Source organism: Sus scrofa, chromosome 8, assembly GCF_054392235.1.
Source record: "Sus scrofa isolate SSC_HxYL_T2T_F1_AM1 chromosome 8, Sscrofa_HxYL_maternal_Yorkshire_Landrace_v2.0, whole genome shotgun sequence".
Lineage (NCBI taxonomy): Eukaryota > Metazoa > Chordata > Mammalia > Artiodactyla > Suidae > Sus > Sus scrofa.
Window position 1 is genome coordinate 141290847 of NC_139390.1, and position 26465 is coordinate 141317311.

Here is a 26465-nt window from a genome sequence, read left to right on the forward strand (position 1 = left end):
GATGAGCTCAAGTACATATCTGTCAGTGCAAAATTATTATAAACATATAACTAATTTCACTATCTTAGAAAAACATATTATCTTTCCTTTTGGTCCATGCACTTATGTTTTCAGCAAAAGGTCATGTTATAGAAATTATGAGAATTTTATATAATATTAATGCCTAAATATTCTTGAGTCTGAAGTCTACAATTTTATTTCTTCCCACCTAGACATTGTTATTATATAAGTCAATATTTTTTCCTGACATCTGGAAATATAGACATTATCAGTTCTAACAATTATTTCTGGAGGGTGGAATCCATGATTATCTATTATTTTTATTTTGTATTTTTCTGTTTTGCTGGAATTTTATGATGAGTGATTTTATAAAATCAAAAACACGCATTCTTGGAGTTCCCATCGTGGCTCAGCAAAAAACAAATCCAGCTAGGATCCATGAGGTTGTGGGTTCGATCTCTGGCCTCGCTTAGTGGGTTAAGGATCCAGCGTGGCCGTGAGCTGTACTGCAGATCCAAGACACGGCTCGGATCTGGCGTTGCTGTGGCTATGGCTGTGGCTGGCAGCTGTAGCTCAGACTCAAACCCTAGGCTGGGAACCTCCATATGTTGTGGGTGCAGCCCTAAAAGGCAAAAAACAAAAACGAAAACAAAAAAAAAAACCACATGCTTTCTTTTCAATATCTCCCAAATAAGACTATTATTTATTTAATCATTCAAAAATTTATTCCTTGGAGTTTCTGTTGTGGCTCAGCAGATTAGGAACCCAACACAGTGCCTGTGAAGATGCAGGGTTTTTTGTTTGCTTGTTTGTTTGTTTGTTTGTTTGTTTTAAGGGCCACAGCCACAACACATGGAATTTCCCAAGCCAGGGGTTGAATGGGAGCTACAGCTGCTGGCCTACACCACAGCCACAGCAATGTGGGATCTGAATCGCATCTGCAACCTACACCACAGCTCATGGCAAAGCCAGATCACCAATCCACTGAGCAAGGCTAGGGGTCAAACCCAAATCCTCATAGATACTAGTCGGATTTGTTTCCCCTGCACCACATTGGGAACTCCAAGATGCAGGTTTGATCCCTAGCCTGGCTCAGTGGGTTAGGATCTGGTGTTGCCACAAACTGCAGCACAGTTTGCAGATGCAGCTCTGATTCAACAAGAGGAAGCATAGTTACCAAGAAATTGCTATGAAAACATGAAGGAGCCCTTTTTTTTTTTTAATTCTCCAAAAATAATCCGTTACTACCATCAAAAACTGAAGGAGACTTAAGATTTTTATCTTCCAAGTGACGCAGGGCTGTGCAACAAATAAATAAGTCATGGGGAAAGAAGCAAAGAGAACCCAACCCAGCAGAGACAGTGTAACTGAAATGGCACCCTTACCATCTATAGTTATTCTGTTCATAATTTTATCCTCATGAAAAAGGTGCAAAATTTTCCAGTGGCACCTAACAAATAGGAAACAAGCTCAGACTCATCCCAGCCTGAAACCTACTCGTGGAAACATCTACAAAGGGGTCCTTTGTTTCCTATCTAGGCCTTCGGTGGAGGAGTAGGTGTCTGAATGCATTTTTCCCACATAATCACTGCAGTTCGTGGTCATTAGTTACTCTTGGTGTTAGTCTTTAGCAAGGTACATTGCTTCACATGTGTACTAGGTTGAACCATATGAAGAGGGTTTTCTTATAGGACAAAAATGCTGAAACACTGGCAATTTCATGATTCAACCTAATACCTTAATAGATTTTTGTGGTCTAGGATATGAAACATACATATTGTCTATATAGTCCCAAATAACTGACTTAACAAAAGAATTTCTTTTTTGTCTTTTTTAGGGCCACACCTGCAGCATGTGGAGGTTCCCAGGCTAGGCGTCAAATCGGACCTGTAGCTGCTGGCCTATACCACAGCTATAGCAACATGGGATCTGAGCAGCATCTGCAACCTACACCACAGCCCACAGCAATGCCGGATCCTTAACCCACTCAGGGAGACCAGGAATTGAACCTGTGTCCTCACAAGTTGGGTTTGTTACCGCTAAGCCATGAAGAGAACTCCTAGAATTTCTGATCAATATTTTATATTAACTTGTAAGATGCTTCAGAGCAGCTACAGTGTTTCATGTCCTTGTATTCCATACAATACTTACAATAATTCCTGACAGAGTGAGCTTCTCAGTAAATGCTGAATGAAAGAATGTGGCTATTTATATCTCTACTTTGTTCCTCAAAGGATATAAGGTCTCAATTTAGAGACTAGAACTCATTCTAACAAGGACTAATAATATCCCAAAATTAAATACAATAATTTCAAAAAAAAAAATGTTAAGGAGGGATTGACATGGAACCAAATATTTAGAAAAGATATTAGTCGTAATTAGTTCAAAATTCCAAGCAGAATGACCTGTCAAACCCTTCTACTCAGTTTAGCGTCCCAAGTTCCAGGGTAACCAACAAATCAGGCTGAAATTCCCTTGTCTGTTTTCCTAAGGTTAGAGCCAGTCTGGACCAAGCACCAGGCCTCAGAAACGAAAGACAAAGGTGGAAGGCATCATTCACCCAGACTGAATTAACTCAGAAAGAACACTGAAAGATGAGTGGACGGATTCAAGGATGCGTGGGTAGGTGGAGGTAGGGATGAATGATGGATAGACGGAGACAGGGAGGAAAGAAAAGAATACTACGCTCATGCGAGGGGTAAGATGAAGAACGGAAAAGTACCGATGCCTGTCTCTTGCTCTCCACGTGTGTGTGTACACACCGCTGTCTCCAGTCTGCACGGAGATTTCTTTAAAACTAACAGCATTGTGTGCGGTGTGCCTTTGCCTCGCTGAAGAACCCGTATCATGCCTTCCTGCCTTTGCAGCGTCCAATTCTGCTGAGCACATTCTCCTGCTAAGAAACAGGCTGAGCCCTGATGATTACTAAATAAGAACATAATTAATTATTTCTTCAACTGAATAGTCCTGAATTCTACCACAAATCAATCAGTTCTTCTAGCCTAAGAAGCTCTGACTCTATTTTAGCTCAATGAAAACAAATCAATGAAGGCCAATTATGGCCCATCTCGTTAGAGTATGCAAATGGTGTGCCATACAAATTCCGCAGCCACTGCCTCCAGGGCCTCAGAGGAGACTGGGAAAGCCGCCTGTGGGCTGCTGCTGGCCCCTAGCTGCTCAGGCACCCAGGACGATCACGCCTGGAGTCTCTAAGGGGGAGGCCAAGGAGAAACCGCCCGCATTTGTTCCTTTCACAAATACGTATTCAAAGTCTTCTATGCAGAAAGCATCGTTGTTTCAGAGTTATCAGGGTACAAGGACAGCCCAATGTTCAGGATATACTCTGCATTCTAGAGTAACAACATTCTGCATATGAAAGCTGGTTTCCATGTAATTCTTAGGTCTGCAGCCTGATTATGCAGTGCCCCCAACTTTTCCAACGAGGATAACACATCACAAAGACAAGCCCACAGGGCTGCTAAGCATGGAACCCTGATGGGATACAGAAGAAGGCTCACCTGCTCCCCAGGATCTCCCGACACCACTTCCGCCCCGCCACCGGGCTGACGTTTCCACCGCTGCTGTCATTCTTGGGGCTACGGCTTTGCACCTCTGGCATCGGACAGCAAGAGGTCACGAAGCTACTATCTCCTAAACTTCAGGTGTTTCTTCACCCAATCTCCATTCTTTCCAAATCATATTTCTTTACCACATTTCATTGAAGCTAAAATTCTCTGACGTTGGTCTTTCTTGATTTGACCGCGGGTGTCACCTGAAGGTCTACACCTTCTGAGTGCACTGCCTGACCTGGTACACCGGCATCGACAAGGCCACCAACTGCGAGCTGTGTCGCACTGGGAACCATGTCGAGTCACCCGTGATGGAGCCTGATAATGTGAGAAAGAACAATGTAGATGTGTATGTGTAACTGGGTCGCCCTGCTGTACAGCAGAAAATGGACAGAACACTGTAAACCAGCTATAATGGAAAAAATAAAAATCATTATAAATGAGGAAAAAAAAAGATGACGTCAACAGTGCAATGTTTTATGATTCCAGAGAGGTAAAAAAGTATTGGGGAAGAAAGTGATTATGAAATAGAGTAATTTTTTTGTCTTTTTGCCTTTTCTAGGGCCACTCCCGCAGCATATGGAGGTTCCTAGGCTAGGGGTCTAATCAGAGCCGTAGCCACTGGCCTACACCACAGCCACAGCAACACCAGATCCTTAACCCACTGAGCAAGGCCAGGGATTGAACCCGAGACCTCATGGTTCCTAGTCGGATTCGCTAACCACTGCGCCATGATGGGAACTCCTAGAGCAATATTTTTAAGTTAACTCAATTTTCTTACTTAATACACTTCTTTAAAAAAAACAAAAACAGGAGTTCCCATCATGGCTCAGTGGAAATGAATCTGACTAGTATCCATGAGGACACAGGTTCAATCCCTGGCCTCACTCAGTGGATTAAGGATCCGGTGTTGCCATGAGTTGCAGTGTGGGTCACAGACACAGCTCGGATCTGGAATTGCTGTGGCTGTGGTGCAGGTCAGCAGCTTCAGTTCCAATTCAACCCCTAGCTTGGGGACCTCCATATGCCTCAGATGCGCCCCTAAAAACAAAAACAAAAAAACTTTGTTATCACTGCCTTAGAAAACCAGTATCACTAACATAAATAAAAGGATACTGTGTAGACAAATGCAATGATAATTTGAAAAATAATCTTAAATTCTAGTTAATACAATTAATCAAGTTGTACATTTTTTGCTTATGCTCCTTTCTAGTGTACATATTATACTCCATACAAAACATAAAGTCTAAGAGGAGTTCCTTTGTGGCCTAGCAGGTTGGGGAATCTGGCATATTCACTGCTGTGGCTTGTGTCACTGCTATGGCACAGGTTCAATCCCTGACCTGGGAACTTCCCACATGCCATAGGCCCAGCCAAAAAAAGTCTAAGAAATAATTCTGCTGGAGTTCCAGTTGTGGCTCAGTGGAAACAAATCTAGCTAGTATCTATGAGGACACAGGTTCGATCCCTGGCCTCACTCAGTGGGTTAAGGACCTGGCATTGCCGTGAGCTATTGGGTAGGTCGCAGACATGGCTCGGATCTGGCATTGCTGTGGCTGTGGTGCAGGCCGGCAGCTACAGCTCTGATTCGACCCCTCGCCTGGGAACCTCCACATGCTGTGAAGGTAAAAAAGACAAAAAAAAAAAATTTTTAATAAAATGTAAATAAATTCTCCTGATAATTTATGTTAAAAAAAGAAAAAAAGAAAGAAAGAATGCAGGCTTTTAGCCTGAAGACTGTACTTGCTTTGTTAAAGGGGGAGATTAACAACTGTTCAAGATAAAACCTTGTTAAAACCACTGCAATGAAATTGTCTCCTTGCCTTAATTAGAAAGAGTTGAGAAGAAATTGAAAAGGGAGTATTTTTCACTCTGCCTGATTCAATGTTACATAAAGTGGGGTTCATGAGCCACCGAAATGCTCCCTCCTGTACCGTTAGCCCCACGCACCACTTGGTAAGGGACATGAAGGGACTGCCATTAACTGTTGAGAAGGGTTACCAGTGCTACTAACCTGTCCACTTAGAGGGGTTACCAGTGCTACTAACCTGTCCACTTAGAGGGGTTACCAGTGCTACTAACCTGTCCACTTAGAGGGGTTACCAGTGCTACTAACCTGTCCATTGAGAAGGGTTACCAGTGCTACTAACCTGTCCACTTAGAGGGGTTACCAGTGCTACTAACCTGTCCACTTAGAGGGGTTACCAGTGCTACTAACCTGTCCACTTAGAAGGGTTACCAGTGCTACTAACCTGTCCACTTAGAGGGGTTACCAGTGCTACTAACCTGTCCACCTAGAGGGGTTACCAGTGCTACTAACCTGTCCACTTAGAGGGGTTACCAGTGCTACTAACCTGTCCATTGAGAAGGGTTACCCGTGCTACTAACCTGTCCATTGAGAAGGGTTACCAGTGCTACTAACCTGTCCATTGAGAAGGGTTACCAGTGCTACTAACCTGTCCACTTAGAGGGGTTACCAGTGCTACTAACCTGTCCACCTAGAGGGGTTACCAGTGCTACTAACCTGTCCATTTAGAAAGCCAAGTAAAAGACCTTGATGATGGGACAGAGGAACGAGAAGTTTCGACAGATGTCAGGAAGAAGCCCAAGATGTGAAAAGCTACCACACAGACACGGGTCCAAGGGAAAATACCCATTTGAGTGAGGAGGTGGGTACGGAACTGGCAAGGGGTGAGCAAATAAATGCCCTGGGCATTTGGGAAAGAGATGTGCCAGGGTGTGTCCATGGAAAAAGGACACAAAGAGTAATCGGGAGGAATCCAAAGCAAGTCTTGCCAGTTTAGCAATGTCAGCATCATACTAGAATTCCCACTGAAAGAGGCACCTGCTTATCAGTGACTCTAGTCTGATCATTCCTCTTCCGCTGAATCAAGGACGTGAGGGTTCTATGACAACACAAAAGAGCGGGAGAGTCAGCCTCTGTATCCAAAGCTTCCACATTCACAGATTCAGCCCACCACAGATCAAAAACATTCTGGAAAAAAAAAATTCCAGGAAGTTCCAAAAGGCAAAACTTGAATTTGCTGTACACTGGCAACTATTTGCATGGCATTCACATTGTACTAGGTATTACAAGTAATCTAGAGATGATTTAAAGTCTACAGAATGACGGGCACAGGTTACATGCAAATACCCTGACTTTTTACATATGGGACTTGAGCATCCATGGATTTCGGTATCTGAGGGAGAGTCCTGGAAAGAAGCCCCTTCAGATACCAAGGAACAACTGCATATGCTTAAGGACCATAGTTTTGTTTTGTTTTGGTTTTTGTTTTTTTGTTTTGTTTTGTTTTGCATTTTAGGGCGTACTCACAGCCGTACTCTGATTTGACTCCCAGGCTAGGGGTCAAATCAGAGCAGCAGAGGCCAGCCACAGCACAGCCACAGCCACAACAATGCAGGATCCTACACCACAGCTCACAGCAGGGCCAGCTCCTTAACCCACTGAGCAAGGCCAGGGGTTGAACCTGCAACCTCATGGTTCCTAGTCGGATTTGTTTCCGTTGCACCACAACGGGAACTCCATGGACCATGGATTATTATACTAAGGATTTGAGGGGAAATGAGTGCTCCACTCAGATACATAATCACTGTTAGTTCAGCGCTCTTTTGGTCTGACTCTTGTAAGGCCTATATGTTTCAAGCCTCTCATGCTCTCCTCTGGAAAACAAGAAAAACAATTAGCCAGACTGGTTTTATAATAAACCCTCTTCTACTTTAGCCATCTCTTTTCTAAACAAAAACCTCACCGTCTTCACCCGAGACAGGCGAGAACCAACCACTCGAGGTGAAAGGCTGGGTGTTCTGAGTCAGCGTGACCTGTTACAAGCCGGGATTCTTAACCAAATTTTGTCAGATTGGAGAATTTAACCTTTTACCACCATTGTTTTTTCTCACTTATTATTTATTCCATTCATCATTTGTGCTTCTTTCCTTGAAGTGAATTTTTCATCTCTTTTAACATACAGTGACCAAAATTGGCAATTATATCCCAAATAATGGTTGATCGATGCCAAGGGTCTCCTCACCCTTTTCATGCCATACTTCTGCTAATATATCTCTCTCTTGTGTTTCCGTTGTTCAATAAGAGCATTACAAATTGCTGACTCATATTCAATTTATGGTCCACAATACTTCGGCCAATTCTTTTAGTATCCTTGGATGCAAAGCACCAAGACCTGCACTTTTAGATACCGCTCGGTTTATGGAAATCACCCTCCTCCAAGTCTTTTGCACTTTCCATTCTCCTCAAGCATGCATTACCTTTTTTCTAGAAACCCACTCACTCCATCAGGCGGAACTTTTTAAAAAAGGCATCGAATGCCCTGGGGCCCTTTGATGTCACCACTGAGTCTCTTGCTTTCCTATCTAATTAAAGGACAACATTCTCGTCCTTCTTTTCTTGCTCCGGATAGGGTATTTTTTTTTTTTTAAATAATGTTCTATCTCAACTTCAGAAGCTGCATCTCATTTCTTGCTTTAGTAGCTCTGACCTTCCCTCCATGAACGTTTTTACAGGTATCTGTCCTTGAAGGTTCAGCTTCCTCCAAAAGTTTTTCTATTTAAGAAGCTTATGTGATTTTTTGATAAATCAGTTAGATTTTATCTTCCCAACTTTTTTAGACATATCTGTAAGCCTGTTCTCCTTGCCCTTGACAAAGTTCTGACAAAGTAGTTCACAAAAATCTAATCTGCTGTTTAAGGAATTAGTTGAAAAAGAGATGTAAGGAAAGAACCCAAGTGAACAGAAAATTCCTTAAGTAAACATATATTGTTGCTGGGATTTTTTTCGACACTCTAGAAGACACGGTCACTTATTTATTTATTTACTTATTTATTTGCTGTCTTTTTAGGGCCGCATCCACGGCATACGGAGCTTCCCAGGCTGGGGGCTGCATCCAAGCTACAGCCACCGGCCTACACCACAGCCACCACAACGCCTGATCGGAGCCGCTTCTGCAACCTTCAGCACAGGTCACGGCAACGCCGGATCCCTAACCCACTGAGCGGGGCCGGGGACCGAACCCGCATCCCCATGAGTTCCTAACCGGCTGAGCCACAACGGGCACTCCATGGTCACTTCATTTTAACTATTTCCTTCCTTTAAATCTTCAGTACATCCCTTTTCTAAAATATCCCAAGAAAGATACTCCACACTACTTCCACTCACCCATCCAACATTTGTGCTGGACACTCTTTTTCCCCGCTCTCCGACCAAATGTCTGTCCTCGCCCCCGAGCACGAGCACGGCGGCGCCTGTGGAGTCCAGAGTCCAGCGGAAAGAACCACTACCCTGACGCCGTTCTCAGCATTGCTGCCACCTGTCGGTCTCCAGCGCTAGCCCTCCTCGTGCCCGGGAAGGGGAAGGTCAGCCCGGGTGAAAGTTATTCCTGCCCTTCAGGAAACCACCAGGACCGGTCAGAACTGGCCAAAGCCAAGACCGCGGAAGACCTGCCCGCGCGTGGACCTCGACGCTCCTTATGAGCACATTATAATATATTAGCATGTAAGTGACACGCCCACCAGCGCCGGGCGCCCGCGGCTACCATGGCAACAACCAGCCGCGCCCATACTGGAACTGAAAAGGAATATCCAAGCAACCCATACCCCTGTTCTTAGACAAATCGTGACTATTCCTCCCTCTCTTTACTCAATTCCCTCCCTTTTACCTGGAGACGCCTACCCCTGCGGTGTCTAAGCCTAAATGGGGGTGAGAAATCGATTTGTGAGCTAAGTACCCGCTTCTCCGTTCTCTGGCCATTGAATAAAGCTTGTGCTGTTTCAGTCTCAGCATTGGTTTCATTATTGGCTGTGCAGATTCAAACAAAAATGTGCCTTCCCCACCAAGGCAGCGGGGGCTTCTGCCAGGCTAGGGTCCACATGGAGGTTCATTCAACCAATTTAGTAACAATATTATTCCTCATTCTACTGGATAATGTTCTGTGACCCAGTCTCAACACTCACTGCATACATTAGTCTAAAGCACCCAGCTAACTGCGGTAGCCCCAGTTGTGGGCCTGCAGCCATCCTTACCCCACCCATGGCCTATTCTCCAAGCAGTAGCAGAGGCATCTTTTAAAATGTAAATTACATCATGCGATCCTTTGCTCTTAGTTTTCTATTGGCTTCCCTTCACACCCAAAATAAAATCCAAACTCCTCATTGTAGGACTTCAAGGCTTCTCCAAGGAAATAAAACTAGACCCTTATCATCCTTCCTGTCTCACTGTCACTGCTGCAGTGTTCCAAGACCTCCCCTGCCCAGCAACTTGGCCTCCTCCTTCCTGCCCCCTACTGGGAAAGGTATATGGCCCACTCCTCATCTCCTCTCCTTGATCAACCAGGCTTACTCCTTCCTGCGCGCCTCCCCCCCCCCCCCCCGAAAAGGTATGTAGCCCACTGCTTCCCTGCCCTGTAGGGGCAGCATATGCCCCCAACCAACCAGCAAGTGTATCAGAAGACCCTATTCTTCCCCCAACCAATCAGCAGGTCCACAGGTGTATGGCAAGACCACTCCTCACACTCCTTTGTCTTTGAGCTATAAAAACGGACAGGACCACTGGCCCAGAGTCAGCTCTCTCTGCTGATCAGGAAGTCGGCCACTGTGTTAGCAGTCTCCTGCCTCAATAAACTTGTCTTTTCTACACCTTGTTTTAAATCCAGAAAATCTTTTTCCACCCGTGAGCAGAGACCACAGCACTCATCATGGCCAAGAAGGCCTGCCCTGACCACCTTCTTCCTGGTCATTTGGGTACCGGGGCCTTCGCACCTCCCTGGAACACTCTTTCCCGTCACACTGTTATCTCCTTAAACAGCCTTCAGCGTGTTCATCTTGACCTGCTATATCATTCTTCATTCCAGCCACCGTGCAGCATGGGTGGTATAATGGTGAGCATAGCTGCCTTCCAAAACCACAGCTTAGCACCTTATCTACTACTCAAGTGTACACGGCTTAATATGTCTCCTTACTGGAACGTAAGTTCTGTGAAGGCAGGAAAGGTATTCGTTTTGTTCTTTGTTGGATTTCTATCAGTGGAAACACTATGTGGCAGCCATAGATCAAGTACTCAAAAATAATTTTGGAATGGTTAAGGATGAAATAATTTCTGATCTTTTCACCAAGAAATTTATCACATTCCCCCCCACCCCACCCCCCCGGCACACAAATTAAACACCGTGATGAGAACAGATTGCTTAGAATTCATGTCTCTGCTCTTATCAGAAGTCTCATGCAAAGGAAAAGTATTCGACCTTGTAATGATAATGCAGCTTGAAAATGCCAATTGTGGAACTCTTCTGAGTCATTCTTTGCAAAATAATTTGCAGTTTATCTACAGAGGAAATTTTCTCTTTACCCAATGCTCTTTGCAAAGGTCCAAAAGCCAGCGTTGATCAGAGTACTGGGCGGTTGGGGGTAAAAGTCCTGAGCACATAGTCATTCTGGGTTGATCTATGAAATCTAGGGAAGCATGAAAAGTATGCAATGTACTGAAAAGAAGGCTACAGTCAGGATGCTACTGGAAGAATTGTGTTCTTTCTCTGGTGTCCACAACTATACCTCCCAGAGAATGAAAAATCCAAAGTATAATCACAAGGTAAATTTCATTTACCATTGTGTCTATTCTGGAATAAAAGCCAAAGGGAGAAAAAAAGTCGGTTATATATGGACAGTTTTCATAAGCATTCTTGTTAAAAAAAAAAAGGGTGAACTGTTGAACTGTGAAATCAAAAATACTTCACCAAAGCAGAAAATCTCTATAACAATTTGAAACCAAGATGTGGTCTCTTTAGCCATCTTTTGTTCCTGTATTCTATCATTCAGTTAAGAAACTGTCAACAAATACTTGTTGCACATTTGCTATGTCCATGGTTCCAGGTAAGTAGCATCAATGGCAGTGAAAAGTGAATGACAAGGGAAGTTGAAAGATATGGCCCCTGACCTCATAGAGACTGCAAGCCATAGATAAAAATTTGTGGTTGCCAAGGGCAGGGGAGAGCAGTGGGATGGACAGGTAGTTTAGGGTTGGTAGATGCAAACTATTACATTTAGAATGGATAAGCAATGAGGTCCTACAGTACAGCGCAGAGAACCATAACTCATCTCTTGGGATAGAACATGATGGAAGACAGTATGAGAAAAAGAATGTGTATATATGTATGACTGGGTCACTGTGCTGTACAGCAGAAATGGACCCAACACTGTAAATTCAACTATTATATATATATATATATATATATATATTTTTTTTTTCTTTTTAGGGCTGTACCCGCAGCATATGAAGGTTCCCAGCCTAGGGGGTCTAACAGAGCTATAGCTGCTGGTCTACATCACAGCCACAGCAACGTGGGATCCAAGCCGAGTCTGCGGCCTATACCACAGCTCAGGACAACACTGTATCCTTAACCCACTGAGCGAGCGAGGCTAGGAATCCAACCCGCAACCTCATGGTTCCTAGTCGGATTGGTTTCCGCTGCGCCATAACGGGAATTCCTATAATTTTTTTTTAAAGGAAAATAAAATTTTTAAATTTTAAAAAATAGCGATTACAAGCGATTGTGTTCATCGATCGGGCTCCAAGCACTACTTCCCTATGGTGCACTTGTTAAAAACAGACTTGATTATTATCCACGCGTCCAGGAGTGACCAAAGGGTCTAGAGAGAAATAATTTGGGCACTTCAGCCACTGGAGAAGAGATGGTTTTCCAAGTGTATTACAAAATAAACTGCTCCATTAAATTCATCATTAATAAATATGCTTGTCTGTGTGAGAATTGGCGTTGTTATTTATTTCTTAATGAGATTTTAATGGGTATGGGTTTTTTAAGTAGTTTTAAAGGAGGAGGACCGCTTTTTCCCATGATATTTAAATTGCCTTCTCTCTAAATAGCTCTGGTATTTGCAAAGTGCCGGACCCCAGATAACGCAGGTTTGGTCTTACAGTTGACTGTGATTGGTCCTGGACTCCAGCTTAGAGTTGACGTGATTGGTCCTGGAATCCAGCTTAGAGTTGACGTGATTGGTCCTGGAATCCAGCTTAGAGTTGACGTGATTGGTCCTGGAATCCAGCTTAGAGTTGACTGTGATTGGTCATGGAATCCAGCTAAGGTGACGGTGTGGTTTATGCTTCCACTCACGCGCCATTCTTTCCAAACACAGGCAAAAACGGGCTTAACGGAGGAGAGAAAACTGCAGCCTTGCCAGGTTGCCTCTTGGAAACCACTGTGGTAGAAACAGCAGATGGCCCTACGCTGCATTCCCTCCAACCTCTGGCTACCACCCGGCCTTCCTGCCCTGCAGAAGCTGGAAGGATGAAAACTCCATCCCTGACTCATTTGAAGACGCAATTGGGGAAGACCTGAATTCAAGCCTGTGTCCAGACGCTCCTGCTGTGGTGCAACAGGATCAGCAGCGTCTTGGGAGCCCTGCGACTTGGGTTCAATGCCTGACCCCGCACAGCAGGCTAGGATCCTGGTGGTTTACTTTGGGGCTGCGGCTTGGATCCGATCCCTGACCTGGGATCTCCGTATGCCTCAGGATGGCAAAAACAAACAAACAAACCTGTGTCAGTTAGGGAGGGAGATACTCATCTGGCTGGTGGCGAGTTAGCAGAAGATCATGGTCCCAGAGCCAGCGATGATGGACCCAACTTCCTGACCCCTGGATTCTGACCCAGGTGGTGTGTTTCTGAACCCACAGAGGGGGCTGTGGTGCCCTGACCCAAGACTCGCAGCTAAGGCAACGGGATCCCAGAACCAGTAATGACCTCGTAGCCTCCCGAGTCCCCAGCTTCCCCATGGTGCCGAAGCCACAGTTCCTTTGCCAGGCCAGCTGGGGTTGTCCTTTCGGTAGTAGGTTCCCAGAGGGCCAGCTGGTGCCTGCCCCTCCCATCCTTTCCATGATTTTATAAGCAGGTATTCCCTGCGTTAAACTTCCTTCTGCTTAAAATAACTAAAACGGTTTCTCCATATCCAGCCAAGCTCTGCCTGCTAGAGCCCCTCATGGTAACTCCACCCAGGAATAACTCAGTTAAAAGCACATTGCTGTATGTCAGAAATTGACGCAACATTGTAAATCAATGATACTTTAATAATTTAAAAAGTAATAAAATCAATAAATAGGCATGTTTTTTAAAAAACCATAACCTCGGAGTCCCTGCTGTGGCAGGTGGAAGTCTGACTGTAGAAGCTTGGGTCACTGCAGAGGCATGAGTTCGGTCCCTGCCCAGGGCGCTGGGTTAAAGGATCCCCCAAAAAGCACAGAACCTCGCTTTCCCCATCTGTCCATGGAAAACGTTCTCTGGGTCCCACCTAAGCACTACTTTGTGTGGCATTGAAGGATTTTTTTTTTTCTTTTACACTACTTTAACGACTCTAAAAAAAGAACATAAAATCCCTTTTATGTCTCCTTGCCCTCTCTCCTCCTCCACTTTTAGTCAGCCTCCATTTCCTGGGTCAGGGGAAGCTCCTTGAGGTAGATCTGCTAATGCAAAGGTCATAAAAACAAGACGTGCCTTGAGACCATGGGAAGGGGGCTGGGCGGAGCAGGCTGGAAGGCAGAAACGCCATTGTCACTTCCGTACAAAGCACTTTGTTTAAAAACTTGGCCCCTCAGAAACGCGAAAATCTAGGATCCCCTACTTGGTTGTAAAGGGGAGCACTAGGGAGAAGGCAGTCAAGGCTTCCAAAGCTGCAAGGGTGAGGCAGTTCTTCCCAGTTTTTAAATCAAACACCACCTTCCAGCATGTAAAGCAAAATCGTTAATAATAATTGCCCCCACCTGCTGAGCATGTATGCCACGCAGCAGTCTATGCTAGATCTAGAGAACACACCTGTGGTTGTCAAGAGGTGGCGGGGAGAGAGATGGACTGGGAGTTGGGGGTTAGTAGATGCAAACTATAGCCAGTCTCCTGGGATAAAGCATAAAGCAAAAGAATATTTTTTAAAAAAGAATATATATGTGTATAACTGAGTCACTTTGCTGTACAATAGAAATTAGCACAGCCTTGTAAATCAGCCATACTTTAATACAATGCAAAATCAGAAAAAAAAAAACTCTTTGCTAAATCAAAGATTATTTCCAAACCCCTGAGACATCATGTCCTTTCTATAGATGAAAAACTGAGGCATAGCGAGAGTAAGGAAACCGTCCGGGATTTTAACTCTGTTTAACACTAAAAAAACAATAATACTTCCAGTACATTCATTCCATCCATCATTGAATACATCTTTTTTGAACACCTCAAATGGACCATGCTTCCCAGGGGGCCACGCCCTTCATGGGCCACACCCAGGAGATGCAGCTGCAGACAGGGCAGACAAAGCTTACTCACTTCTTTCAAGAGAAGACGGCCGGTCGTGCTACAGCCATCACTCAGGAAACCTCATGTGACCAGCTCTCAAAGCATCAGGGACCATTGCTTTTGAAGCCCACCTCACTTTGGTTCTGACCCTTTCACAGCTGCTCCTCCTGCCTGAGTTTGCAACCCAGCACTGATACTTATTTAAACTCTCTGGGCCCCATCTTTCTCATCCTTAAAGTGAGCATAATAAAATGGCCTACCTGGAACTCCCTGTTGGCTCAGTGGGTTAAGATTTCGGCATTGTCACTACTGCGGCTCAGGTTGCTGCTATGGCTCAGGTTCGGTCTCTGGCCCTGGAACATCCACATACCGCAGGTGCAGCCAAAAAACAATAAAAACAGCCCAAACAGCCTACCTTATGGGGTTATTGCAAGGATTAAATAGAAGATAGGAACCAGAGCACCTAGAGGAGTGCTGGCACATCGCAGCATTCAAGCTGTGCCCGTCATAGCTGTTACCACTGCTGTCATCATTTCCGTGGCACCACGTAACACTAGACTTACACGGAGGACTTACCCTTTACCAGGGTATGGGAATCTCAGCATATGCTTGTCTCAGACTTCGAAGGCCACAGAAAGAGACTGGAGCGCATCCATTTTCATCTGACTTGGTTTAAAGCTTAGTTTAGAGATGCGGATAGTCCCTGCTCCCCAGATCCCAGGGTGGCCACAGCTTGCTTTGATAGTTCCACACTGACCTCTATCCCCCAAACCAGAAGGACGTCAGTACATTCCACTGGCCCCTCAAAAATTAAGTCCCTTGGTAAGAGTCTGTGTTATGCTACCTAAATCTCAGCTTAGGAACTGAAGCGTTTATGCCTCCAACTCCAACAACCTTCAGCTCTCAGCCTGTGGGAATCACCCTTAAACTAGCTGAATGCAACCACCTCAACCAAAGTCTTACCTCTTCCCAGAGTCAACGTGCATTCAATGACTGCTTGGTGCACGGACATGAAAATCCAGCCTCCAAGAGTCCCCACCGTGGCTCAGCAGCAACAAAGCAGACTAGTATGCACGAGGATGAGCGATCCCTGGTCTCGGTCAACAGGTTAACGATCCAGTGCTGCTGTGAGCTGTGGTGTAGGTCGCAGGTAAGGCTCAGGTCCCGTGTTGTTGTGGCTGTGGTGCTGGTTGGCAGGTGCAGCTCCAATTCAACCCCTAGCCTGGGAACTTCCATATGCCGCGGGTGTGGCCCTAAAAAACAAAACAACACAACACACCATCTCAGCAGCTGAATTCAACCACGTGAGGGTGAATTTGGCACCTTTACGAACTGGCCTGTGTACAGTGTCCAGCAGCCAGTAGGAACGACATGACATAAATTTGCTTCGCTGCCCAGAGCAGGCACTTCAAAGTGTCTCTCTTCTCCTTGAGCGCAAACCTGGCCTTCGTTGTACCTGCTTCCAGCTCACGCCTCGGCCAGAGCACCTGAGGAGGATTAATCCTTGGCCCCAGGCTGACCTTCCCCGGTGTAGAAAGTCAGCAGAACTGCTGAGAGAAGAGCCAAACACATGGGCTGTAGGTTGTGCAGAGAGAGTTGCCCCCACTGTGGGTCACACGTGTGCCCTGCGCTGCCGGCTACCCCGGGTCTCCCTCCTGCTCTCCATCTCGGTCCTCAGCCTTGGAGGGAGGATAAACTCTACCCCAGAGGAGGCCCAGGAAGAGACTTATTTGTTCTGTTGAAACCTTGGATCCACTGGTTTTTAACACAGGTCAAGCTTTAATCCAAAGGAACGTATCAAACGGATGTGTTGCGCTTTCAGTCTGGGTATCAGCTGGAAGACGGTTCTCATAATTACAGACCCTTTCGGTAAAAGGGTGACTTTAGTTCAGGAAGAAGAAAAGATGGTATAAGCTGATAAGGGAAGCCTCTATCAAGTGTAATTTCATCAAGACAAGTGCCCGAGACGGCTGCCCTCCTGTTAATAACGACCACGCTCACAGGTGCCATGTACTGGCCACTAACAAGGTACCAGCAAGTGAGCTGAATCTCTTGCCTTATCTTGTTTCATCCTAGTGACTAGACTGGCAGGATAGTGCCCTGTTCACAAATACGGGGGACGATTTCGGGGGGATTAAGGCGATAGCCCCAAGCTACACCTCCGGGAAGCCACGGGAAAAGGGGTTCTCAAACAGAACCACCTTGGCCCTGAGCCCATCCTCATAGGCCACTGGCCACTTTTCACGCCTTCAGGACAAAACCCACTCAGCCCTGCCTTCTCCTCCCTCTGTTGGTAAGTACAGCCCGCGCCAGGCCATCATCCGGGAGCTCACCCGCACACGACCTGGCCGAACCCCCTCCTGTCTGAAGCCCCTCGCCGCCACCCCCCCAACCCCAGCCTGGCGTCTCTGCAGGTTGGACGCCTATCTGATCAAGCTCACAGCTCGCTTACCTCAAGTTCAAGGCTGCTTCAACCTGGACGCAGCTCTTAGAGGTTCCAGGCCTTTTCCTCAGGCTGCTGCTCCCCCTGATATTGGAGACAAACACATAAAAGGTTCCAATGTGGTTCCATTTTCAAGGTTTTCAAGAAAGCTCAATAAAGCTTCCAATCGTGTCCAAGTCTCATCTTGGGTTGAGGACAACCTCTTTCAAGGACTTCGCTGGCATACCTTGTATCTTCTCAGCTACTCAGTGACCATCCAGTTCTTTGCATGGCATTTCTGAACTCTAGGGATTTTATTACTTATTTATTTATTTTATTTTTGCTTTTTTTTTTTTAGGGCTGCACCTGTGGCATATGGAAGTTTCCGGGCTAGGGGTTGAATCAGAGCTGCAGCTGCCAGCCTATACCACAGCCACAGCAATGCCAGATCCAAGCTTCACGTGCAACCTGTGCCACAGCCTGTGGCAAGACCAGATCCTTCACCCAGTGAGCAAGGCCAGGGATTAAACCGCACCCTCACAGACACTAGTCAGGTTCTTAACCTGCTGAGCCACAATGGGAACTCCCTCAGTCCGAGGGACTGCGGAGGAAGGAACAGAATTATCATACATCCTCATTTGGACTGTTCCAAAACCCATCAAGTGGAATCTAACGTAACTGTAGACACATAATTCGCTACAAGATAACCTTAAAAAGAAAAGACGTCAGCCCCAAAGATCTTTCTTTTTCTCTTTCTTTTAAAGAAGTGATTATAATGATGGCACCGTAACTATTGCAGACACAATACTTGAGACTCGCAGTTGAGGGTGAAATTATGCAGGGTGTAGCTGAGGGGGCGATGATGGCAGAAAGAAGACCCTCAGCCGGTCCCACTGTCACAGAGAACACCAATGGGATGTGAGCGAAATGGCCCCTGTGTGGTTTTAGCAGCATGCTGTGCACATGGTTAAAAAAAATCAATTTTTCTTAAGAGCCAAAGGGTTAAGGAGAGGTCGCAGGCACAATTGGAGAGCCTAAAAGCCAGATATTATTTTTGAGAGACTATAATAGCCTGGTGATCAGTTCAAGAAAATCACAGTCATTCAAGATGATGTCTTACATGGACTGGCTTCTCTGTAAAATGAATTTACCTTTTCATTATTATTTACTGAGTGAGCCAGTATTTCATTTGTATGGATTTTATCCAGCAAGGAGGGGGGAGAAAACACAGAAAATCTAATAAAAAGATGAAGCTGCTGTACGATATTTTGAGTCTGTATCCTGCCTTTTGAGGTCACGTTTCTGTCTTTTATGAGGTTCGTTTTAGAAAATGAAAAAAATGTGTACATATGAAGGTATGCATTTCACGTATTACAATTGACAGCAAACTCCACCTGACAAGCTTAGAGACATACTTATCAGGAATGACAGCAACAAAATAGCGGCAAAAATAAAATCAAACGTCACAAGAGTTTATCATTTGAGTAATAATGTAGAATCTTGTCTGTCTGGCATAGGCATGTCAGTTCTACCATCTCGGAATGGGTGGTAGGAATACAATACAGTTAGATTTGGCAGCTGGCACCGTTGTTCAGATCAAGTTAAACCTCTAGAAGGTATGTTCATTAGCAAGTCCTCTTCTCTTGAAAAGGATCTTCAGTAAACCCCCAACCTTTCCATTTGTCATCATCCACCATTACTTCCTGGATGAGAGAGAGCATCACAATTAAACATCTTGTTTATTGCACCGGGCTGCCATCCAGGTCGGAGTTCACTAAGAAGTCTTCGAAAATCAAAATCTCTCATGCAGCGATGGTCTATCCTGTGCACCCCTAGAGGCTACAGTGTCACTACAAGGGGTCCAGGACTCTATTTTGGACTTTCCCAATTAATAGATACCAAAACTGTAGTGACTAGAAACAACCCCAGTGTCCATCTATTCCTCCATAAGCAAAATGCTTATGGATAAAATGCTAAAAAATAATAATAATAAATAAAATGCTTGTCCATACAAGCAAAATGTGGTATCTACATACAATAGAATATTATTGTCTTTTTTTTTTTTTTTTTTTTTGGCTACGCATGCAGCATGTGGAAATGCCCTGGCCAGGGATCAAATCCGTACCACAGCAGCAACCTGAGCCAAAGCAGTCACAACTCAGAATGCTTAAGCCACTGCACCACCAGGGAACTCTTATTCACTCCTAAAAAGGGAGAAAATGATGACACATGCTACAACATGCATGCAACCTGAAGACATTACGCTAAGCGAAATAAATCATTCCCCCACACACAAATACCGTAAGACCCCACTTAGAAGAGGTGCTTAAGAGCAGTGAAATTCATGGAGACAGAGTAGGTGGTGATTCCCAGGGGCAGGGGGACGGACGAATGAGAATCGTTTAAGGGGTACAGAGTTTGAATTTTCCAAGATGAAAAAAGTTCTGGAGATGGATTATGGTGACGGGGTGCCCAACATTATGAGTGTATTTATATATTTATTTTGCTTTTTAGGGCCCCACCTGTGGCACAGGGAAGTTCCCAGGCTAGGGGTTGAATCAGAGCTGCAGCTGTGAGCCTGCACCGCAGTCAGAGCAATAGCATATTCAAGCCACGTCTGTGACCTACACCACGGCTCACAGCAATGTCAGATCCTTGAGCCACTGAGCTGGGCCACGGATTGAACCTCAGTCCTCGTGGGTCCTAGTCGGGTTTGCTACTACTGAGCCACCACGGGAATTCCTCTGGGTGTGTGTAATACCCTGATCTGTACACTTAAAAGTGGTTACCATGAGGAGGCCCACTGTGGCTCAGCAGAAACGAATCTGAGCAACATCCACGAGGACACAGGTTTGGTTCCCACACTCGCTCAGCGGGTTAAGGATCTGGCGTTGCCGTGAGCCGTGGTGTAGGTTGCAGATGTGGCTGGGATCTGGTGTTGCTGTGGCTGTGGTGTAGGCCGGCAGCTGCAGCTCCGATTAGACTCCTAGCCTGGGAACCTCCACATGCTGCAAGTGCGGCCCTAAAGAACATATAAATAAATAATGGTTACCATGAAAAAAATGAATTAAAACAATTTTTTAAACGGCGAAGTTGGTAAATTATATGTTGTGTGTATTTTACTGCAATCTGAAAATTGGAAGAATGTATATTTGGCTCTCATCATGCAAGGGTTCAACTCCTTAACGCAACAACAGAGTCCTCATCCTGAAAAAAGGTCGGAACTATTTCTAGTGGGGAAAGCATGCGTGGGAAACACAGAAGCTGGGTTTTAGCCTGTCTCAGACACTAGCCAGCTTTTGGAGCCTGCGCTGGTCATTGTATTCTCTATGCCTCAGTCTCTGTGTGGGACAGCTGAGGAGGGTGGACGGCAGTTTAAAGACATCCTTCAAAGGAAAGCGCTACGACTTATCCAGCCTCCTGCTCCACTGCCAGTAACCATGACCCCAGGGATCAAATCAGCCACGTCGTGTCTCGAGTAAATACCAATTCCGCCTGGAATGATGGTTAGAAACCCCAGATTCGCTGATTAGTGCTATTCATTCCGGTCCCATCGCCAGCTGTCGACACTTGACCACATCGTGGCTGCCTAACGCTTCAGCTCCTTTGCCGAGGTCACCTGCCAAACAACATTGCTCCAGCATCCAAACACCTGAAGTGGAATTCTTCCCTTTTACCCAATGAACTGTCTGGGTGTCTGTACCACCCAGATCCAGAGCCACGAAGGCAGCCAGAGCTACCTTGTGGGTCCATCAGGAGAGAGTCAAGAGTCACTCCATCCTCACAGGCTCACCGAGTAGAGAGAAAAGCGGGGCTGTGGGAAGCTGGGGTGGACAGGTGGGACGGGTGTGGGCTTGCTTCCACGTCGGCTCTGATAAAACCTTGATGTTCATACACCCCTGCTGTTTCCCTATTTGAAAACTGAAGTGACATCCCGAATCTTAGCTCAAGCTGAAAATCAAATTTCAAGTTAAAAATCAACAATAAAATCTGCAGTCATTCTGAACAACAGTGATCTTTGAAGCAACGTAACACCTGTCCCTATTAAAGATAAGTTTCAGACATTCAAGACTAAAAAGGCATTTGAAACCGCAGCTCTGTGGCCTATCTAGACGGATATAAAATAACATTATTGTTTGTATGAAATAATGTTAAGGAGGAGAAATAGAATATAGAATGATATTTTTAAGAAAAAGCAATTGATTGATGGATTCTAACTATGCAAAATGCTTATATGTACGTAAATAGAGATTATTTTGAACAATAAAAATGGATTAGTGTTTATTCCTTTTTGGTAAGAGTGTTTACGTGTGGAAGGAAATTAGAACGGAAGAAAGAAAAGTGTGGAAAGATTCAGTACAACGTAAATGGAGCCAGTTTTAAACATGTGACCCTGTGATACTAACCCATCAAAAGCTCCCTAAAAACCTCTGGCACCTTCAGGGTCAGATGCCTGTAATTCAGGGGCCATCTCACTCTCTAAATGCAGTGGGTGCCAACCCTGTCACCCCCTCCACCACCCCCTCCACCACCACCACCTTTATTTCTGTTACTCTTTCCTCTGCCTGGATCAGAAGCTGCAGGTGGTTGAGAGTCAGAAACGCAGGAGCCCCCCAGCTACTGGGGCAGGCGGTGTTCTCTGCCAGAGCTGCAGGAACACGGGGCCGGTCAGCAGAGAAGGGGCTCTGCCGGGGGGTTAATGCGGACCTTCTCGGGAGCAACGTGCTCCCTTTAGCTTCTACACGTCTAATCACTAGGGATTTGTCCAGCTACACGAATTTTTCACACTTGTCAGCTAAATCGCGCTCCAAATGCACAATGCAGCACTTAGAAACATTATGTGAATTTATTAAATTTTCTGGAGGACTTTGGGTCCATAAAGCAGTACATTGAGGCCATAATATTTTCATCAGCAACACAAGCAGTCGGGCTCCCATATTGCCCGCGGCGTGTGAAGAGAGATGGTTCTTCACTTCACTTGAGCCGGCAGGCTGAGCACCCACAGCAAACGCGCAGGCTCTGGGACGGCCCAGCATAAGCAGACATCTCATCGGTCGCTTGTAGAATGCCAAGCTACCGGGGCACCGGCTACCGGAAAACATGGGAAAACCAGAAGCGCCCTCTGTCCACCCTGGGTTTCCCTAAGAACGCTTTCAGAACTAGCCCCGCAGATCATCTGCCCACTGCCTTGACCACGCCCTGGTCTAGAGACATTGCCATCAGCATGGGGCCCACTGGCAGCAAACCGAGAGGAGACGCGGGGCCGATGGTGACGCCACCGTTTAACACGGAACCTCCTTAAACACTGTCTCGACCATGTGACAGACCACCTGCGCCCCTTCCAAGGAGCAGAGGCACCATCCGAACATTTACTCGGATGCCGCATGTGCCAGGAATTGCTATAGATCCTTTTCCCAATGTGATCCTATTTCAAGCATTGCAACAACCTTATGAGCTAGGAATGACAATTCCTGTGTTTAAGGGAGGAGAAAACCAAGGCTTACAGTAGTTACGTAAATTGCTCCCTGAGTTCCCGCTGTGGTGTAGTGGGTTAAGGATCTGGTGTTGCCACAGCTGTGGTATAGGCAGGAGTTGTGGCTCAGATTCCATCCCTGACCCTGGAACTTCCATACGCTGTGGGTGCAGCCGAAAAATAAAAATACGTGTTTTTCATAAATAAATAAATACACTGTTCCCAATCATTGGTACATGGTTAAGTTGGAATCAAAATCAGGGCCGTGTGTTTTCAAGGATGTTCTTGTTCTGTGACCCATTTCAAAATAATTGATGCTCATTTCTTCTAAAAGCTTTGACTCTTTAAAAAAAAGGGGGGAGGGTGGATCATTGTGAGTCACTCAATGTGACTCAGTGGCTTATGAACCTGACTAGTATCCATGAGGATGTGGGTTCTATCCCTGGCCTCACTCAGTGGGTTAAAGATCCAGCATTGCCATGAACTGTGGTGTAGACCTCAGATGCGGCTCAGATCTGGTGTTGCTGTGGCTGTGGTGTAGGCCAGCGGCTACAGCTCTGATTCAGTCCCTAGCCTGGGAACCTCCATATGCCACAGGTGCAGCCTTAAAAAGCCAAAAAAAAAAAAAAAGAATCCCTTTGTGGTACAGTAGGTTAAGGATCAGCGTTGTCACTGCAGTGGCTTGGGTAACTGCTCTGGCGCAGATTCAGTCCCTGGCCCAGGAACTTCCACATGCGGAGGGCACTGCCAAAAAATAAGTAAATAAAAGCTTTGATGCTTGCAAAAAATAATTGGGCATCTTTCTGCTGCTGCATGGGGCAACTTTTACCTGCTTGAATCCTTCTGGATGACGAGGAGAGGGCAAACCTGGGGGCAATCTTGTTACGCTCTTGGTATCACTTTCGAGGCTTCTCCTGGAAGAGGACTTGGACCATTTCACCGTGTCTTTGAAACTTGTACGGGCATCCTGGAAAAGGATACGAGTATAACATTCAGGTATGATGAGTGATCATTTTTTGATGTATTGCTAGATTTTAATAAACATCTAAAACGCCCAGAGTTCTTCCCTATTTGAAGCTTAGTAGCACAAGAGACATAATAATTAGAGAGTGAGCAGTTCTTACTCGTCAGTAGCCTTGGACTAGACAAGGTTTCTGTTTGAGAGAAGCAGGGACCTTATTACAGAAAGGACCTGGATTTAGGGAGTACTGAAGGCTTTCCATGCACCAGGCCTTTGAACCCAGAGCCTCAGAGCTGTTGGAGGAGAAGCAGGGTCTCCATAAAGCCTGAAAACAGCTGGGCTGAAGGCTAACCTGGGAGGAAGGGCTCAGTCTTATTAATCTGTGGATTCCCAGTGCTTGGCAGACTGCCTGGTATGTAGTAGACCCCCGATAAGTGTTTATTAAATTCAATTGAGATATTAAGATAGCTCAGCAGTTTGTCAAGTTATACGTATCAGAGCATTTGAAATTACTGTACGAGTTGTTTTTAAATGTCATAATTTGCCAGCATAAGTGTATTCCATGTGCTGTAATTCACAAAGCTAAGTCCATCACATCCCAGTTCATCTCAAAGCTGTATATTTAAGCAACTCTTGACCCTACAGGCAAAAACTATCCATTAAATCTGAATTTTTCCTGGCACACGTGCCTGTCCAGAACAGTCTTTCAGAACTGGAATTGTCCAGGTCACACAAGAGCATATAATGGACTTGGAAGCAACCATCTTGTTCCAAGGTCCAAAGACTAGTTTTTGTCCATTTCTTCTTCCCCCACGCTGTTGGCTATAATTGCATGAATTGCAGAGTGTATTTTCCTCTGAATTTTTTGCTGATGGAGACGGGTGGCTGGCTTTTCTCCCCTTATTGCTTGTCTGATACTAAAATCCCATCAATCGTTCAGAAACTAATCTAATTCATTTTGAGATTAATATTGTGAACTCAAATACAGTCCAAACCCAAGCTTCCCCGACTGCTTCGTGAAACAGTACCACCTACTGGCAGCATGGTCATATTACACCCCCACATTCTCAGCCCTGGAAAAACTCTTCGTTTGGGAAACTTTGACAAGTAACTTCATAAACAGAACCAATGAGAAAGACTTCACAGTTTTTTTTTTTTTTCTCTCCTTTTTAGGGCCACACCCACAGCGTATGGAAGTTCCCAGGCTAGGGGTCTAATCAGAGCTACAGCTGCCAGCCTACACCACAGCCACAGCAAGTTGGGATCCAAGCTGCATCTGTGACCTACACCACAGCTCATGGCAACGCCAGATCCTTAACCCACTGATCGAGGCCAGGGATTGAACCCGCAACCTCATGGTTCCTAGTCGGATCCGTTTCCGCTGTGCCACTACAGGAACTCCTGCTTTCATCTTTTTAGACAAACCATTGGCAAGTATCTATAACTCTGAAATTAACCCCAGTAATACCGCTGTTTGAGGTTCCAGTACCCCCCATTCTCTGTACCAAAGAGATTCTCTTAATTCCAGTGGTTTTTATTTTCCATGAGCACCACTTGTAAAATATCTACAATTCTGAAAAATGCTACAAGTCATCATGCAATTGCAACCCCTTAGTGCTGTAATTATTTTTCATGTCTTTACATTCAGAGAATTCAGGGACATATTCCTAGGACCTAAAAATGATACTTGGCCAATATTAGGGGTTCAAATAACTGTTTATTTGAATAAATGGATGGATGTCTCTAAAATGTCTACTTTAGTTTCTCATATGATTTTTTTTTTTTTTGGTGGGGTGGGTTTTCAAAGATATGTTAAGTGAGCCCAAAATAGATCAATTCCAGTGAACTGACTTTGTAGTCATGTTTTTTGTTTTTTGTTTTTTTAAATTATTTTCCCCCTCCCCTTTTTGGCATTCCTGCCATGGCTCAGAGGAAATGAATCCAACTAGGAACCATGAGGTTGTGGTTTGATCCCTGGCCTCGCTCAGTGGGTTAAGAATCTAGTGTTGCTGTGATCCCTGGCCTCGCTCAGTGGGTTAAGGATCTGGTGTAGGTCACAGACTCGGCTCGGATCTGGTGTGGCTGTGGCTGCGGTGTAGGCTGGCAGCTGCAGCTCCAATTGGACCCCTAGCCCAGGAACCTCCATATGCCATGGATGCAGACCTAAAAAAAGAAAAAAAGAAAAAAAAAGATTTTTTTCTTAATGGAATAGATTGTTGAACCAAGAGTAGCCGTTCTCTCTAGAACTATGAAGAATGCACACTGTCCAGAAATCCTAAGCTTGGTGTTAAATTCATTCATTAAGCGCATCTGGGAGCTGCCTCCTTTTGAAGAGGGGGTAAGTTTGTGCTGCTGTGTTGCACTCAGGAAAGTTAAAGCATTTGGGGCGTTTCAGAATTGCAGGCACAGGGAACGGGGATGGATGTGTACTGGCGTCCCAGCAGTGCGGTGCAGCGGGTCGAGTTGCTCCTTTACTTCGTGTGTTGGCCCAGCCAGCATGCCCACAGGCCTGTCACTATGGTAACACACCCGAAGGACGGTCCCTTCTCCTCCACCCCACCCACAGGGTGTGCTCTCAGACTCCCGCCAGCCGTTCTCCGTTACCAAACGATTGGTGCAAGATGTGGCACAGGAGCCAGATCAGGCCAGAGTCCTTCCTTTGAGCCTCTTCTATTTGCCCCTGAGTCACAATGCAGAAATGATTTGAAAGCTGGATCTCT

The 26465-nt window shown here is 45.5% G+C and overlaps 1 protein-coding gene across 1 annotated transcript in view; it reads right to left on the reverse strand.

The window, feature by feature from the left end:
- LOC106507813 (uncharacterized) overlaps nt 1–26465 on the reverse strand; it is a 78619-nt gene that overhangs the window by 26847 nt on the left and 25307 nt on the right. Inside the window, exons 5-6 of the mRNA XM_084971142.1 lie at nt 23614–23751; nt 17342–17416 (exon numbers count right to left, since the gene is read on the reverse strand). Coding sequence (XP_084827268.1) covers nt 17378–17416; nt 23614–23751 — 177 coding nt within the window. The 3' untranslated portion in view covers nt 17342–17377. The remainder of the gene's footprint in view (nt 1–17341; nt 17417–23613; nt 23752–26465) is intronic.